We start from the raw sequence: 18,635 nt of genomic DNA on the forward strand, positions 1-18,635 counted from the left end.
CCTCCTCAAAATGAATTAACTTCTTTAAGCCCTTTAACTGGGAGATTAGGGGTTTTTACTGTATACATACTCAGCACTGAGTGCCAGTAAAACATAGTTTGAGGAAAGTTCAGCAGTGTTCAAAGCCTGGAGTATGGTGCATTGTACTGTAGCTACCATCTTAGTTACATGTGGTCCCAACTGCTACGAGTAGTAGAAACATCACCTGATCTGATCAACTATGGCAGCGGATTTGATAGTTACAGCACAGTGGCTGTCAGTTCAAAGAGCAGGCTATGTGCAAACACAGGAGGAGCTCTTTGGGCAGCATTTTCTACCCAACAGCCTTTCCCTGTCACTGCCAGGAAGAAGTCAATAGGTCAGATGTGTGTTGTGTGTTGTAAGTTGGACCAGGCAGCTTTCTATCATCAATAATTCGTTTGCCCAGAGTTTCTATAATCTGTGGATTAACCTTTTACTCCAGATGAACATATAAATAGGAACTTGTTATTAGAGGTCAGCCACAGACTATTTTTTAACTTGTTTGCTGGAAATAGTATTAAAAGGCAAGTTCAGTTCACAGAGAAGCTCTGCAGTGTACTTATTCCAAGACCATTTGGAAGTTAATTTACTGTGCTCAGTGTGTGTAGTTGAAAACTGCTGTGTTGATTTCTAGTTCTGTGCAATGCAATTAAGTGGTGTTACCTTCCAGTGCACTTACACTGTACTATTTGTGGCCTTTTGCAGTCACATCAGGCTTTTTTCCTTCTGTGTCAGTTTAGAACTAATGCCTCATATCAGATTGGATATAATGGAGATATAGATAGATAAATAGATAGATACATTCCAAGGTATGCAGAGTTTCTCCAATAAACATTTACGGGACAAGAGATATGTTTTAATGTACAGGCACTTATTTCTCCGTGATGAGAAAATGCCCTATACAGGCACGTTTCTGCTAATGACCAGATGCCAATTTAGAGATCATGGGAAAGTAATGATTATTATAGTTTCTAAAGAACCAAAGTTTTTACTTCATTTAGCCTGATGGTATGTGTATACACATACACTTTTTTCTTGAAAGTGTTCTTAAAGTTCTGCATCTGGTTTGAGAGCATCACTTCTGACTTGAGGACATATCTCCTATATATGTCTTTGTTGTCTGTTCTCATGTTTGCAGGACTTCATAAACCCACATGATTAATCTGCCCTGCAGTCCTTTGTTGCTGTCCTGTAGATGGGGCAATGGGCAAATAGTCCAAGAGGTTACAAGAGAGTACCAAAGGCAATCTGCGTGAAAATTGTGTTTGGATTCAAGTGCTCTTGACTGCACTACAGGTCTTTAAACAACCGTATCTCTCTGTCTTCTCCCACATAATTTTAATATCTTTAGTTTTGCTTGATTGCACTTGTTTTCATAGTTTAGTTCAGCTGAAATCAGTGCTGCTTTCTAGTGGCTGAAAGCTTTTGATAGTGAAATGTCAGCCATAGGGATTTAAGACTCAGTGTTGCAAAAGATCTATAACTTTCCTACTCACTGGGCAATTTCTTGTCCAATAAACTGCTGAGAGAGAACCTCGTAATTGTGCTTTTTATATATTTGTTTGGGAGCTTCTATTTATGAGATTATTCAGAAGAAGTCAAATCGGCCTTAGCTAATGGAGCCATCTATGGAGATCTAGGAGCAGTTGTTCCTGGTATTAGAGACTTAGACCTTTATCCTTGCTTTTCTCCTTTAATTGATGCACTTATTAGATGCCCTGTTACTTATAAATAGACTAAACATTTATTTTTAATAAGCACAAGTGCCGCAACGCTCAGTGCTGTCTTTCACAATATCTTTAAGGACAATTCCTCTTTTTCCAAGCAATATTGGCTGTTTCCCATTATGCTACTTAGCATGAGTGAAAGCAGCTGAACAGATAACATGCAATTCACTAGTTTACCTTTACCTGTCTTTCCTTTATGGCTTTCACTTACTCTTGAAACTTCGCAAACAGGATTGTGAGGGTCCTGTCCTTGTCAACAGAAGGGTTAATAGAGTGCCCCTCTGTGATTTTACTATTGAACCGAAAAGACAATGCAGAGCTTGGAAGGAGATCGCTTGAACAAGGTTCATCTTCTTCAATGAGATAATACAGTAATTCAGTAAGGAGCCCTATCCAACATGGTTTACCTTACAGTATGGGCAGAAGTTTGGAAACAGAAGAATGAATAAAGTATATAATGTGCATAGACAGAAGTGAAATCTATGAGCACGTGACATTTAGTGTTTGCAGGACAGGCTTAAGAATCAATTTCTTAGTGGTGATATTGTCCCTAGGCTGGACCAATTTTAAGTTGCTTGTCAATAATGTACTTTCAGAGACTATAATAGTAAATGCCTCTTCTTTTTTCTGTTTTTCGTTTAATTAAAAAATAAAGTAAGCCTCATTTTCATTGTTGCATTTGAGTGATGTATCAACCGCTTTCTTTTTCATACTTTCTTTTTGTTGTACTTAGATATTTGTCTTCCTTTATACTAAATATAAGGTATGTGAAGTTGCGGTTAGTATACCTTAGCTATTCAAGTGAAAAAAACAGTATTATCCAAATGGCTTAGATGCTAGAGACTGAGCTCTACACAGGAGTGTGCAAATACTGAACATCATGCAGGGGTGAAACAGCTTCTGCAAGATAAGGCCCATTTACATACCTACCATCTCAGCAGCAGGGGCGATGCTAGGTAAGCATCCTCTCCTAGATGAAGCCATGGAGATTAGTCTGTATGGGGTGTAAACACAGAAACTGGAGAAGCTGCCTTATCTTTAAGGCTTCAGAATTTGCACTTTGCTTTGCGGGATAAGGTGTGAAGGAGCATTTCTCAAGCCCTCCATTCTGTGGCCTTGCATAGCATTGCGTGAAGAGCTTGGGTGCTTTAACTTAGAAGCAATGCATGAGGGAGGAGTTGATACAAGTACATGATAGATATGTCCTTAATGTGAATGACTACCTCCCCCCAATGGTGTGCCAATTGTGGCTCATCTTTTAATCTTAAACTAGTTTCCCATTGATGTTCAGTGCTTGAAATTCTGTTGCGGGTCATGTTTGAAAACCACTTTGAGATTTTGAGATGTGGAATGGGGTGTTTTTATAACACTGATTTCTCTAGAGAAAAGTATTACAGGGAACAAAAGTGTCTATTTTAATTGAAAATATTATTTTGGTATACTATACAGTGATTTTTCACTGTGTAAATTTTTATGTCTGGAGACAAAGAGTGTAGATTTTCTACAATCATGAACATATCTATGATTTTTCTGTGTGTGTAGATATATCTGTGTTTATTTTAAGGGGCGGGAGGGAAGGAGGAGCCAGCCCAGGATTCAGTTGTCTGGTTTGTTTTTCTAAGGCAGCTTTGAACTGCATTTCTTAGCCCCTGGCGTTTTAGATAGAATCTTCAAACACTGGATAAAAGGAAAGAATAAAATTTTTAAGATGGATTTCAACTATATTTTACTAATTAGTTGTTATTTCTTCCTTCAGGGAGCAGTTTAACAAGTGTAGAATAGAGTTGCACAAGTTCAGTGTGTTCTTTCAGAAATAGAAGTCAGAATGTATCAAAGTATTTGGGTTTCATTCAGAAATATTTTCTTCCAAACAGTTTTAGTTCCCGAGGTCTGTTCAAACAGATCAGCTTTTTATTTGGACATAGTAGGCAGGACTCTCAGAAAGCATTCTTTTGGCTGATGAAGGAAAATACTCTTTTTTAATCCGCATCAAAATATTGGTTGTGGTTTGTCCCAGAGGGAGGGTTTACAGCACAATATTTTTTAAGTTAGTTCAAAAAGGTTTCAGGTGCTGATATTCAAACTGTGACATGCTAAAGTTACATAGCACAGAGGTTGTAAAGCTGACGTTAAATCATTTCAGCTGCTAAAACTGTGTTATTTCTGATTCTACTCATTAACTAATAATAATACTTTAACAGGAGAAATGTATGGAAGTGAGTACTTTGGTCCAGGACATTGGATTTCACCCAATAACTCCTGCACCAAATTAATAAATTATGATTTAACTAGGATCATATTTTTCTAGGAGATAATCAGGTTTGATTTAAAAACTTCAAATGATTGAGAGTCGACTATATCCTAAGTATATTATGCTCGTCATTAATTACTCTTGGCATTAAAAAAATCATTTTATTCTTACCTGAACCCATCCAGTTTCAGCTTCCAAATATTAGCGGTGACTGTGCATTATCAGACATCTTCTTCCTATTCAGATACTTCCACACTGTGATCCCATCACATTTTTACTTTCCCCAACACTAACTAAATTGTACTTCTGTAGTGTCTCATGATGAAGCAGTTTTCTCTAACCTCCTGTCTTCTGTTTTACAAATCTTCCAGTTTGTCAAATGTCCTGTGTAAAGGGGAACGGCAGCACAGGACAGCGGTTTTGGTCTCGCTTCTGTCCTGGAATGTTGTACACAGAAACCAAAAGCTGTTACTAATTGATGCTCACTTTATTTCACTCTGTGTCACTTTGTATTGCCTACTGACTTGTATAAATAAATCAGAGATTTTTCCCCTGATTTGGTTTTATTTTAGAAGCATACAGTTCATATTATCCGATCGCTTTAATGGGTTAAACAAAGCCAAGCAAAGTAACAGCACAGGTCAATTGGCCTTTTCATGTATTTCTTTGTTGACTGTGTTAGGTATGATGAGGCATACGTGTAAATTACTATTTTTTAGCTGTGTGTATTTTTCTGTACCAAATGTCAGCTAATGAGATGAAAACATTATTTTGAACTTTATATTTAGTCTGCTAATTTTTGAATTTGCCAGACATACTCAAGTCATTGGGTAAGTGGAGTTTCTGAAGGTGCCACAGATGCCAAACCCTGATAAAATCCACCCTATCTTGTTAGTGAACACACAAACAGTTGTTCCCCATCTGCTGCCTCTGTCTGAAAGGTTAGGAAACCCTTCCTTCTTGATCACAAAGGACATAATTATTGTCTGTAGAGGAGTCAAATACAAAGACAGTTCATCCAGTCTGACCGCTGCTACACTGCAGGCCACCAAAGATTAACAGCTGCTTCTCCTTTGATTAGGTTAGGTAATAACAGTTACTTTAGTTAATAATTGGATGGATTCCCAGGCCATGTAATTCAGGTTTAGGCTGTCATTTTTTGCTGGCATGTAGCTGAGCTGTATTATTGGAACGGAGCCTGTAATCCTATTAGTCAGTTGTCACTCAAGCCGTAGGAGAGGAGAGAAGGGGAATTCAAATCCATTAAGGTGTTGTAACAGGTAGGTAAATAAGTCAGCCACGCTAGCCCAGTGTGCAGGGAGTGTTCTTGATTGTTTGTCATAATTTAAAAAAAAAAAAAATCAATTTTAGGTTTCTGAAAATGTATAATTCGTAATTAATCCATAAAATGGTTACATGATTTGTTTAACTTATTGTTCTTTCTGTTTACTTTGCCACACATGCATTAGCGTACACACACTCTCTGCTAAAGTTACTTGATTCATGCACTGTTCTGCTGAAATTAGTTGCTATGTGCTCTAAATGACAAGTTTATAACGGTCCAAAGATTACGAATACATACTGCATATCACATCAGCTGTGTTGGCTTTCATCCTGTACAGACAAAACCACTAGATTTCACAATGATACAGACTTGTGAGGAATAAAGAAAACGAGATTTTTTTTTTCTTGTATTGGTTTGTAGTGCTACACCTACTGTTCTGTAGACTACGTCTCTGTTATTGTTTTTGTAATGGTTAAGACACATCTAGGTGGCATCCCCAAGGTTTTTGTGCCACCTCCTCTCTCTGTTAAGAAACACATAGATGACAGTAATATTAATTTTGGCCTACATGTTCATATGTCCCTGCTCTCCTGTGTGACCAGGTAACTTCAGAGCTTTGAAATCCTTTTGTACTTAGAAATCAAATTGTTTAAAAATGTTATTTGAAGTAGTTGTGAATTTCTGAAAATACATATGAGCAAGTCAAATTTTCACACACTGTTTGAAAACCAGATGTACATGTATTTTCTTTTGTTAAACAAACATGAATCCTGTTATATAGATTGCCTTTGCTGGATAACCTTTCCAGTCTAAATATGCAGCCACTCGAAGAACAGTTTCTATAGTGAAATTATGAAATGGGTTTCATAAACAACTAGCTAGGTAATTTGGGAGACTAAGTTAGACGTCTGGAGGATTCTTTCGAGCAGCAAAAATGTGCCACACTGGTTTATGCTCTTTCCAAATAGGGATTTAATATTTACTCCCTACAGGATCTGTCATTTTTCATACTCACGTGGTGCCTGATCTACTCAGTACCTTGGGTGCTGTCAGAGTAAAAGTCGTAGTTACCTGAATGGGTTTTTCATTCTGACATAGATTCAAATGGGGACCAATTTAAATAAGAATATTATGTGAGCAAGCCTTTGAATAACTTACATGCCGCAGTCTACTTCTTTTGAATTTCTAATATGCTTTAATATGTATCAGCTAATGTAAAGCTTTAGCACTACAGAACATTAACTGAATTTAGATCATATTTTGAAGGATATAGGTTAATTTTAGAAAGAAAGACAAATTGGATAAGATAGCCTGCTCCCGTATGTTTATGCTTTAAGAAAGATTTCTTTAGATGAATATATAAATACTTCAAAATTTGAAAATCACCTCAAGTAGGACTTAATTCAGACATATTTTAAAATAATTTGGTATTATTTGGCTGCTGTACTTCAGAGATAGAATGACAGTATTTTTCAGCATCAGGGGAGATTTAATACTGTTCGTTCTTTATACGCAGCTCATCAATGTGAGGTTTCGTATTGTGGATAGCTGCTTGTGCACAATTCCTTTTTTCACTGTTTCCTCCGGAACCAGAGTCGCACAGTATTCACTCTGAAAACGTCCGTAATGCAATATTCAAGTGTTTCTTCTGCTCCTTTGTGGATAGGGCATGTTTTCCCTTCAGTTCCCATGACCTCCACTGACCCAAGGTCACGGTCAAGGAACTGTGCCTGAACCTGAGATTCCTGATAGCAGGACACTTGCGTGGTGACTATGGTCATTCACAGGCACCGTGTACCAGCAGTTACTTGCGTAATCAACATTGCCTTTCAATCAATGGCGTAAAAGCTCTTGGAGTTCTCCATCTTGGAAGAATCCTTGGAGATAAATATATTAAATATCATGCCAAAAGTAGTATATTCATAATCCCTAAGTGGCAGTTTTATAGACCTTTGTAAACACGGTGAACAAATACTGTGTTCATGTATCTTTCCCAACTTTGCTGCTGGTTTGTTTCTTCCTTTTATTTAAGGTTTTTCCCCTCTCTCTTTGATGCACATAGTTAGGGATTTATTTCCCTCATGGCTAAGCATCAAAATGCTGATTAATTTTTATGAGTAATCTAGAGAGGACATAGAGCTAAATCATAAAAAAACTGGGAGAAATTACAAACTCACTTCTGCTTGATAGAAAACTGTAGTAGTAAAGGAAGTTCTTTAAAATGTAAATTTGTATTTTGCAAAGTATACTTGTATTTTAGCAAAGTACTAGACATAAATGAAACAGGCACTCTGAAAAAAGTCTCTCTCGCTACAGAAGTGATGCTGAAAAGAAGTGATGTTCCAGATGGAAGTGGAAGGAGACCATGTAGGAAATCAACCAGCTTCAAAAGATTAATATTCTTTTGAAACAGATACATGAAGATCTCCTCTCAGAATAGACAGACATTATAGCTTCTTTCAGTGTGGCTGTGGTGACTGATTTGGGGGACGGGGGGGAAGTTCCTTTCTGGACACTTCATTACTAGGTAATCACAGATAAGTTTACATGAAAAAAAATAAAAGGATGAGTTTAGCATTAATGAATACATAGAGTTAAGAAACAAGCCAAGTGGGAAAATGTAACAATGTATGATTTCAAGAATGGAGTAATTACTAAGGGAGAAACAAAACGAGTGCAATAAAATGGGATATAACTCAGAGTAATGGGATGAAATAGAGAAAGGGCGTATTTGGTCTAAATGACAGGCAAGACTTTGCCACAAGAGCTAATAGGTTGTGGCATAATCTCCCATGAGAAACAGGGAAAGTGAGAAGTGGGAAGTGCATGGCACATTTAAAACTGGAGTAGCACCAACAAATATGCTGTAGCAAATAAATCAGCAGGGTCACATAAATGTCTTTCTCGTTTGTGTGCTGCAATGCCGGCATGCCAATCATACACAGAAACGCCCGTTTTTCTTCACTGCTTATGTGTGTATGTTGGATACCAAGGAAAACGCACACTTGAAATGGCAAAATCTGTCTTTATGCTTGTGAGGTTTTAAGCTGAAGTGAAAATTGATATATCAGAAAGGCCGCAGGCTTTGTCTGGGAGGTGCCGAACTGCTCGGCAGCACCGGTGGAGCAGGGAGGGGAAGAGAGGAAAGTTTGAGAACTGTGGCTGTAAGCCAAGGTGCTCAAATAATATCATCTGATTTGTGGCAGGACTATTTCTTTGCTGTTTGGTTGTCTTTTCCTTACTGCTCTATCAGGAGGCTGGTGGAAAGCATTGCAGGGGAGGCAGGCAGTTGCTGTATTGTGTTGTAGCAGAGGTCCCAAAACAAGGGTTGCTTAAGGAGGTGCTTTTTTTTTTTTTTTGCCCCTTTTTTTTTTTCTTTGAGTTGGAAGGAAGAGGAAGTAAAGGAGGAATATACGAGTGAAACTCAAAACCAACTCTTCAGTTAAGGCACACTTACCAGGCTAACAGGACTAAAATTGGCTGCTAGAAATTGTTAGTTAACCTGTAGGAAATCACTAGTTGATTATCTTAACTGCCTAGTGAGCTGGCACACAGATTTCCATTCACTTGAAGTTAGTTACTTGTTTGAAGGTAAACCTTTTGGCTGTCTAAAAATCTACATGCAGTTCATATTAATTGTGGAAAATGGTTTATTTTTTAATATCTGACTTCCCTGTTTAAACAGTTTTTCTGGAGCTTGGAACAAGTAATTTAAATAGAATATAAAAGTTTGTTTGAAAGAAACTTAATGGAAAGTTGCATGATTTAAAAAAAAAAGATATGTACTTTTGTGTTTACATATTAAAGTAATTCTCAGAGAGAAAAATGTTTCTCTTCTATATCATATTATATCTTGCTCAGTTACATTTCTAATTGTTCAAAGAAAGATTTCATTGCCAGAGTCACCATATTTTTCTGTTACACAGTATATTTTTTTTCTGTTATAGTATAACACATTCTTTATGGACTAATGATGATTGTATTTATAGAGCACTTCCCATTTTTTCCCACATGCCAAGTGCTTGCAGCACTGAAAAAAAAAATGATAGAATATCCTCATCATTGACAAAATTAAGATGAGTAAATACAAACAGCCCATAAGGCTACACAAAATTAGCAACTTAAAAGTAGAGAAGAAAAAGATCTTACATGCTTTATTTTAAACAGTAGGAGATAAAACCAATTTTGTATGTAAGGAAGAGGGCATGAGTAAGTTCTAAACTCCTGGACCTGCTCTGGTAAAAACTCAGTCATTTGCAAGCTGTGGGAATAATGGTAGGATGGTATTTAAGTGTAAAATTCTGCTAAGTGCAAGGTCAAAGGGGACACCTAGAATAAAGAAGAGCTAATTTAGAAAGCTGGGAACATGTACAAAACTAGTTTAAATTTGATCTTTCCATTTATAACCAGCAACATAGCATAACGAATGCAAAACAAGCTGGATGTGAATGTCATACCTCAAAGCTAAAAATATTCATTCATTCTGCTGCATTGTGAATAAGCTGCAAGCAGTGGATTAGACAAGGGACCTGAAGGGGTAATAAGTTGGAGTTGCCAAAGAGATAAAGTACGCCAATTGTCTAGTTGACATTTTCAAACTTTACCTCTATAGTTTCCCATAACTGAAACACTTGCCAAAATTCACGTCCAGATTTTTAACCTGATTCTTAAACTCCAAGCAATTAATTTGAGGAGTCAGAAAATCTAACCAACTTGCATCCTCAACAGCATCTGCCAGGCAACACTTCTGTCTTCCCAAGATTAAGGATAAAATAAGACATCTGACTGGTGATGCTGTCAGGCTTTCTTCCAGAGCAGTGACTGAACTTACAGAGTCCACATTCTGTGAAATATGTAACCAGGTATCATCAATGCAATGATGGTACTCATGTCTTAAAGTGATCCGCCTAAGCTCTTTGTGCATAAAATTAACAAATCAGGGAACAAGCCTGGAGGTTGTCCGAAAGTTTATAAGGAAGAGGAAGTACCCATCTAGAGATTGTCTATATTCTTTAAATCATATAAAAAGTATATTAAAGTATAGCTACAAAGATAACAGCAACAGATAAAGATTAACTTTATTAAAATTAAAATACCAGTAACAATAAGTCATTACAGAAAATATGGTATTCAGCTGTATTACCTATATAGTACTTGATACATATATATGATCTTTAAAAAAAAAATCACACCTGAGAATTTCAACTCCTGCTCTAAAGAATACTCCTCCCTGTGCACTGGCAGTAAAATCCTCTTTTTCAGAGGTGTTCAACATGATAAATACATGTATTAAGGATTTTCTACATTGGCAAAACTCAGGACAATTGTCTATCGGGCATATCTTTTATATAGGAATTTCTTTAATTTCTGTTGGTTCTCTTCCGTGTTTCTGTTTATCTAGAATACAGCAGATCAGATAGCATTTCGGGCTGCAGGAGGACTGACTGCCCTTGAAAATGTTCTTCAAGCAGTGACTTCTCCCACCAATCTGAATGCGGTTTCACGGATTCCTTTTAAGTAAGTATGATCGGTCCTTTATTTGCCCCTTGGAATATTTACTTCACATCTGCTGCTTCACTGCTGCTTCTTCTTACAGTTCAGTGTTGAACTTCAAAGAAAAAAATGGTGCTGTACTGTACACTGCTGTGGAAGGTGAAAGACATTTCCACTCAGCCTCTCGTTTTCTAACTTGGTGATTTGATTTCCAGCTATATTTGAGTGGTGGCATCTGTAGTTGTACAAAATGAGAAAACTGTATTAAACAGAAGAGGATGGTACATATCTTTTGAAGTTAGTCTGTAAAGATCTGTAGTGGGAAGTGGGGGAATTTTTTGAAGGGTTGTAATACACTGGAGCCTGGCCGCTTTTAAAATGAAACAGTTGTAAGATACTGCTAGCTGAAAGGGCTTCTACAAACAGGTAAATCAAAATTCTTGTGGATTAGAGGAACTCCTCTTTATAGCACATAAGAATAGAAGGGCTTAAATGTCTAAGCCCCCCAAAGAAGGTGGTGACTAAACAGAATGCCTGCAAAAACTGGTATGCTTTTTTCCCTAATCTCTAACTGTAATTTTTATCCATTCAAAGGCACATATGTGTTTTCAGAGCAGAGCTCAGCCCGGTTTCAGTACAAGAGGAACCAAGCCCAGGAATATACTGTTGTGTACCTTTGTCATCATTTGTTTGTATATATATTCTAATGTTGTAATAATTCAAATTTAAGCACTACGTTGTGTGGGTTTGGATTAAAACTGTCCACTAATATGTTATGGGACAGGTGTGAAGTGCTAGGAAAGAACACCAAGAAAATAGCGTGCTTTTAATCTCTTAACTTTGCTCTTCAAAGAGAAGAATATTCCTACCTTCCTGCTAAGTAATGCAGAATGCACTTGCTGCAAGTCCAGCCAGGTCCACTGATGAGCAACCTTGAAGTGGTCCTATGGACAGCAGCTCAGCAGCAACCTTTGGACTCATTAATTTGCAGAGGCTCTAATTTTGAGTTATCCTCATCAATGTGAGAGCAACTTTGCAGGGGAAAGGGCTGCACTGTGTGGCCATGTCAAGCTTAGCTGAAATTTAGCTTTAAATTCTTAGAATGTGCATCTTGTATACATCTTCGACTTTTGTTCTTTCCTTTTAGAAATAGTCTCACTTTGGCAACCTTTGTTGAGAAGGTTTGCAAATATTGTGTTTACGTTACTGAAAACGTTTTGTCTAAAGTTTGTTGGACAGTATGAGGATGTATTAGTTCTCAAAGGAACTTGTGTGCTGCTAAATAAAGCCCCATGTCAGCAACATTTGTATAACAGAAAAAACATCCGAGGAGATTTATCAGAGGTTCTCCCCTGTATGACAGTTACTGTCTATCTCATACCTATTTCAGACCAGTATAACTGTTTTCTCAGATTCCTGAGGCTATTTGTGACTGAATTATAAAAAGAACTTTTAAACCTCTCAAAAATTCTTTAAATGTTTTATTAACACAAGTTTTCAACTATCTGTATTTCCAAAAGAAATATCAAGGCAGAAAAGAGATTAATATAAACTATTCTGGCAGCTTTGTATGTTAAAAAAAATCTACTGAAGAAGTTAGCTCCACTGCTGAAATACAGCATTTGGTTCAACTTTACAGCAAATTGCAGTCTCCAGTTAACATTAATAGAATAACTGATTTTTGACTGCAAGGAAAACAAATTGCAGCTGTAGAAAAGACCAATTTAAATGTATTACGTCTAACCAAATAACTGAATGTCTTATCACTTGATCAAAATAGAGTAATTAATCACCATTCCCTGCATGTAGAGAAAGTGGTAATTGGTGGACCAGGTTTTTACAAGTATGTTGAAAATATTAAAATGTTGATGAAATTTATTTTTTTAAAGGGCTTCACTGCTGAAAAGCATCCATGAATCTCTGCTTCAAGCCCCCGAAATAGTTTCCAAAAAATCATCTATTTCCCCATATGTCTTTTTTTGCAGTACATCTGTTTCTTAACTTGTGCAGTGGTGAGAAGTTAATATTTTAACTCATTTTGTTCTGAATGCTGCCTTCCTGGCTCACAAATGCCTCCATCTCTTTAGAGGCATGACAGCCATGGGGACACAGCTCTGTGAGGGTGTACACTGCCCGAGGAAAAGATGGTCTTGAGCTTGCACTTAGGGGTCTGCGAGCATCCCTGTTAAACGGCACTGCGTTGGATGCAGCTGTGCGAGAAGAAAGAAGCAGCTGAGCAGCCTGCTGCAGGTGGCAGCTGCTCTCGTAGGTCCTGGGCAACAGACTGAAGGCCACTCTGCAACCAGTGCTAGGTGGAGAGTTGCAGAGGGCAAAGTCTAGCAGTCAAAACATGTGCGTGAATTCATGAAGAGATTATTGATTATAACTGTACTACCTTATAGAAATGTTGAAAGCCTCTTTCTTGGAAAAATAACTGTTTTGTTCACCCCTAGAAATCTCTCAATACAAATAGTAAATTGAAAATCGGCATTTTAAATTACACTTATTCTTCATGTGAATCCTCTGTACATTGATACTTTTCACCTTTGGAAACTGTGGATATGTATATTTTTCCTAACTGTTTCTTTATATGAGTATATGGAAAGTGCATTTTTCAGGTAAAGATGAAAAATATAATAAAATTAAATTCTGTAAAGGTGGCAGAATTTCCACTAGACTGTGCCCTTTTTGCAAACATCCATCTTGTTTTAGTCATTGGATCGTAAGACAGTCCATCAGTAGCTGATACATTGAGCTTGTTTTAAATACTTTTATATCAAATATTAATTTCTTTCTCATAATTTATTTGAGTTGCAAATGCCTTTTTCTTTTTGAAATAGTGAAGTGTTGTACCAAAAATTGCCGTTAGCTGGCCTTTAGTTTGGATGTTGGACAAAAGCTTAACTCTTACGGAAGAAAATACACGTTATTGCATAACTTACCCATTTCTTGGTAGACCGAAGTATCGTGAGGCCACATTATTCATTTTATTTGGGTGGTATGTTTTGCATTTGTTTTTTTATTTCATGGCATTTGTGAAAATATAACCAAGCAGTGAGGTTTATAGGCATCTGAAAGTATTCCAGTTTGGAAGTTTACATCAAGTTGCACATAATTTGACACAGGATCTTGCTCTAGAGCTACCTGCTCATGCAGTTTTTGCCTGCAAGAGTCTAAGTGCTTGAGTCTAACTTGCAGAGTCTAGAGTCTGCTAGAAGTGTCACGGTGACCTTGGTGTTGCTGCATGTGATGCAGAGCCTCCTCTGTTGCTGTTTCTGTGGTCTTCGTTCTGATAGAAAAGAACATATTTTGTGCAGGCCCTGCAACTCAACTGTCGAGGGCAAGCAACTGTTCGGGAGGGTGGGACTTTCTGTGAGCAGTTTGAAAAAGGCACAAACGTGGCTGGTTTAGAGAAACCATGTTAATGCATATTTATATGGTCTCACTGAAAGTGTTTAAGAGAAACGCTTCAAATGTGTTGCTTTAAATACAGAATGTTTGAGAGAGTTTCAAAAAACAAAGGATAATCATAAAATATATTTAGTTCTTTAAATGAAGAAAATTTGTATCACGTTTTTCCTCATTTAATTTTTGAAATGAGTTTGAAATTATTTTTCTTTCTTTTGTGCTAATATAAGTTACATCCTGACTTCTTAAACTTTGAATCTAGCGAAGTAGCAGTTTTCTCTGCTGAAAGACAAAACAAAGCCCTGTGGAAAGAAATTGAATTAAGATCTTCCATTAATTGCCCTCCAGAATTCCCCTAGCCAAATATGTTTTGCTAAAGGACACTACTGTACTGGAGATTGTTTGTGTGCTCTTGCAATGTTTAACCATTTGTATTCATCTTCAATTGGGAATTTGTCTGTTGTTTTGTGATGAGGATAAGCTATTTACAAGTAGGTGATGAGATTACGTGGGCTATTATCTACATCTCTCTTTCTCCAAAATCCTGGCAGTATGGTGCAGCTCAGAACTTTAATCCCATGTCTACAAGATAAAGCTTTATTATCAGAAGATTTAACAATATGCCTGTTGTTTTGTACTACTGTCCAGATTGGTAGTTAGACCAGCAGGACGGCAAATGCTGTGAAAAAGATGTGACATTTATGAGACAGATGATACATTTGGTGTTGGGGCAATTTTTCTCCCCTTCAAATAAATCGCTGAAAAAGGGAAAGAGAAAGCAATGGATTATAGTAGGTTTTATTCTTGGCGTTAACATACAAATTAGTGTCCAGCCGCGTTACTTCTTAAAGTAGCATTTTGTAATTTTCCTGAATTTGTTCAATTCTCCACAAAACAAGACATATTCAGCAGAATTTCAAGCGGTTTCAGAGTCTTATGGTATTCTTCTTATGCTTCTACTGAAAAGCAAATGGGAACTGCACAGCATAACAATTTAATGACTTAAGATCAAGACCAGAAGATGATTCTCATCCCCCGTGTTGCCTTGCATGTTTGCTATGGGCAACTCATTTAGCCCCTTTGTGCCATGACATGTTACTGGCCTTGAAAATTGTAACAAATCTGCTAACAAATGAGGTTTGTAGGGTTTGTTTAATTAACATTTGTGACATACTTTGAGTTCCTTGGAAAACCAACGTTTTTAAATAGAAATTAGCAGTAGTTGCGTAAGGAACAAAGGAGGACTTTTGTTACAAGTTAAGACATGATTAATGCCAGTTTAATTATAATGTATCTCCTCTATTTACACAATTTCTTGCATCATTTATTTAAAACAAATATTATCAGGGTAAAAAAGCTTGAACCATTATTGTATACGTAAAAAGCAGAAAGTAGTGCCCACGTAATATTATGGATGGCATTGATACGAATTACTTTTTTCAGTTAGAATTATCTTGAGCTGAGAACTGGTTTTATAGCTTGCTCTTTGTAATTTTTAATTGGTTTTATGAGCATATATTTCTTAAGCTGCACTGTTACTTTTCATGCAGTTCTATAGGATTGTTCACGAATTTTTTTACGTAAAGTGCAAAACAAGCTTTCGTATTTTCTTGTAAGGTTATTCCCTCTAGAGAAACATTCATTACAAACTAGCAGTTGGTGCAAGGACATAAAGATACTCTAAAGAGAATGAACTCTTTGCAAGTTCAACATCTGAAACCTGCAGCATCTGTCTCTTTCCGTGATGTATTCTTGCTGTCTGTCTCAGAGCTGGATTTCAAGCTCACAGAGCTCAAGAATAAAGCAATATTGCCCTCCCGTGCGGTATAGGAACAAGTTTTATTGTTGAAAGGAGTTCTGTACGAAACTTTCAGATTGAGAGCCAGATCTCACAATGAAACAATTGATAAGCCAGGCACTGGAAAATTTCTGTAGATGACTTTCAGATTATATCACACCTGTAAAAGTTGGGGTAAATGAATTGTTTGATTGTCCCTTGTCATGTGATATCTTATTCATCAGTACAGTGACTTTTCAGAATCAAACTCCAGTCTCTTTTTGAAAGTGTCTCGAGGGAGAACTGGTGCTGAATTTTGTCTTCTCTCTATTAATTGTGACTAGACTTCAGCTGGAGCCCTTTTTTTTAATCAGACATCCTTAAATAAAGTAAAATGCAGGCAAAATAGTAATTGATTATGAATCTTTGAGGGTTCGTGATGGTATAATAGGCCCCATGAGTGAAGTATAACGGCCTGTATAGCCTTCAAGACCTAAAATTGGTATTTTTATCTTAAAAACAATTTTTTGTTGTTGTTTCAATCCATGTTCTTACCTTGGTGATTTTTTTAACCATTCCACTATACAGCCATTCTGCACACCATTTTTCAGTAATAGCTCACCTCCCACTTCTTCTCAACTCAGCTTTTAAATACCAATACTGATCACTTTCTTTCCCCATCAGAGTACTGCATAATATTCAAACTGGTAAAAAAATGAACAGTTCGCTACTGAATTAACTCATCCTAAATCCGATGATGTTTAGTTTTATATTATTTCACTGAAAAAATGAGGGTTTGGATTATTTTCTTCATTGATAATCAAAGTACATTAATTTATAATCTTCAGAAGTTAAAAGTAATGTGAAAAAGCTTTACACTTGAAACAGGTTAATTATTGTATGTTGCTGATGCCCTGATTTTTATAACGCATAAGCGGTGAGTTCTCGCCTACGTATCCTGGTGCACTACGGTGGATTAGTTTTGCATGATTGGATGCTGTTGCTGCCTCAGTATTTTGAATAAAAGTTACAGTTTGTCAGCGTGTTTATATGAGGCAAATTGAGGAAAGTGAAGATGTGCTAGCATAAAATAAAATCACGTACATACATATAAACTGTTGAGATCTAGCTTGAAGATGTTGATTAAAATGAATCCTCTTCCTATTTCTTTGTACTCATGTAAAATAAATATAACAGACAGATGCATATTTTTGTCTAGTTTAAAGACAGATTTCTTTTTTGGATCAAAGTTTGTGTACCATAATGAGTGTTTTTGTAATTGGATTTACTCTAGAGGAAAGCCTTACATCAGAGGGCAGACTTACTATGTGGTTTGGGTATACATGCTGTCTAACATAGCTTTAAAGCTGATTTGCGGGTGTGATGCAAAGTTTAGAGCAACATCAGTAATCGATAAACAGCTGCTTTATGTGAGGCTCATACTTTACTATTTCAACTGATTTTGATGTCTCTTGAGATAAAAGTTTTGGGATTAAGAGCAGTTAGAGCTTCCCACAGGGAAAAAATGATAAGAAATGTATTGAGTTTTTCATCCTAGAGAGTTTAACTGGTGGTTAAATAAAGTTCTGGCTTGACATTCACAGCACTGCGCTTGTCTCAGAGGCCTTATGCAGAAATGGTGACAGTTGACAGCTGTTGTTCCCTTAATAAGATTAAAGTAAAGAAATTAGTTGTGCTGTCTTTAATCTGCCATTTAACACTGTGAACCACCTGGGGACGGCTTCTGTGCTGACACTTCCAATTTTGAATTAAAAAAAAAATTGTGGAACTGAATCATAGTTCAGAGTGTGCCATGATTAGAATGTATTTAGATGAACCATAGTTAGCAAGCTTATGTTATCAATTAAAAAGAACCCTCTTTATTGTTGCGAAAAATTAATTTGACATCCGTTTGCTTACACCACCTTTTCAAATGCATTATTTGAGTCTCTGAAAATGCAAGTACTTTTTCTGACATGAGATTCAGTTGGGAAATACAAAAGCATGATGCATTATTACAGTGGAATTTGTTCTATGTATGAAGTGGGAAGTTTTTGTGTTTTCAAATGTAAAAATAAATGATCCACTTAGGAATTAGGAATCCCATATATAAAAAAAATAGTATTGCAGTGAATTAACTAAATCACCTCAGAAGCTCTGAAATGCTGTCAAAATTGTGAGTTCACCTACCAAGTCCATATTTGACGCTTTGGGTAAATTATAATGTTTATATTTAAATAGAATTAATCTTTATTTTAGAATAGCTGATAAAATGACAGATGCTGATTTAAAAGCATTTTCTTCTCAACTGAAAATAGAATCTACCGATATAGTTTCATATCTCTCTCTCCCTGTAAACACACCTACACAGGGGAATAATCTTCCATGAAAAGTAAAAGCAGGTGCCTAACGAAAATTTTTTTCAGCGTTGCTAAGAAGAGTGAAATAAATACTTTTATATAGTCAGGATAGGAAAAGAGAATCCTCTTGCAAGGCAGGTTTTAAAAAAATGCACAAGAAGCATGCCACTTCAATTTTGTATAGGTGTTATCCTTGTAGGGTAAAAAATTAGGTAAACCAGGTGAAAATTAACCTGCCTTTGATCAATAAATAATGATTTAATATTGTTTTCATATCATACGAACTGCAGATTGAAACTCATTTATAGGCAGT

General features: G+C 36.5%; 1 protein-coding gene across 2 annotated transcripts in view; it reads left to right on the forward strand.

Annotated features, from left to right (window-relative positions):
- SCAPER (S-phase cyclin A associated protein in the ER) overlaps window positions 1-18,635 on the forward strand; it is a 168,592-nt gene that overhangs the window by 99,580 nt on the left and 50,377 nt on the right. For both annotated transcript variants that reach the window (XM_087744780.1, XM_087744781.1), the window contains exon 24: window positions 10,686-10,801. In XM_087744780.1, coding sequence (XP_087600906.1) covers window positions 10,686-10,801 — 116 coding nt within the window. The remainder of the gene's footprint in view (window positions 1-10,685; window positions 10,802-18,635) is intronic.

The sequence above is a fragment of the Nipponia nippon genome, unplaced genomic scaffold, assembly GCF_047370975.1.
Source record: "Nipponia nippon isolate SJK-2023a ecotype South Korea unplaced genomic scaffold, ASM4737097v1 scaffold_9, whole genome shotgun sequence".
Lineage (NCBI taxonomy): Eukaryota > Metazoa > Chordata > Aves > Pelecaniformes > Threskiornithidae > Nipponia > Nipponia nippon.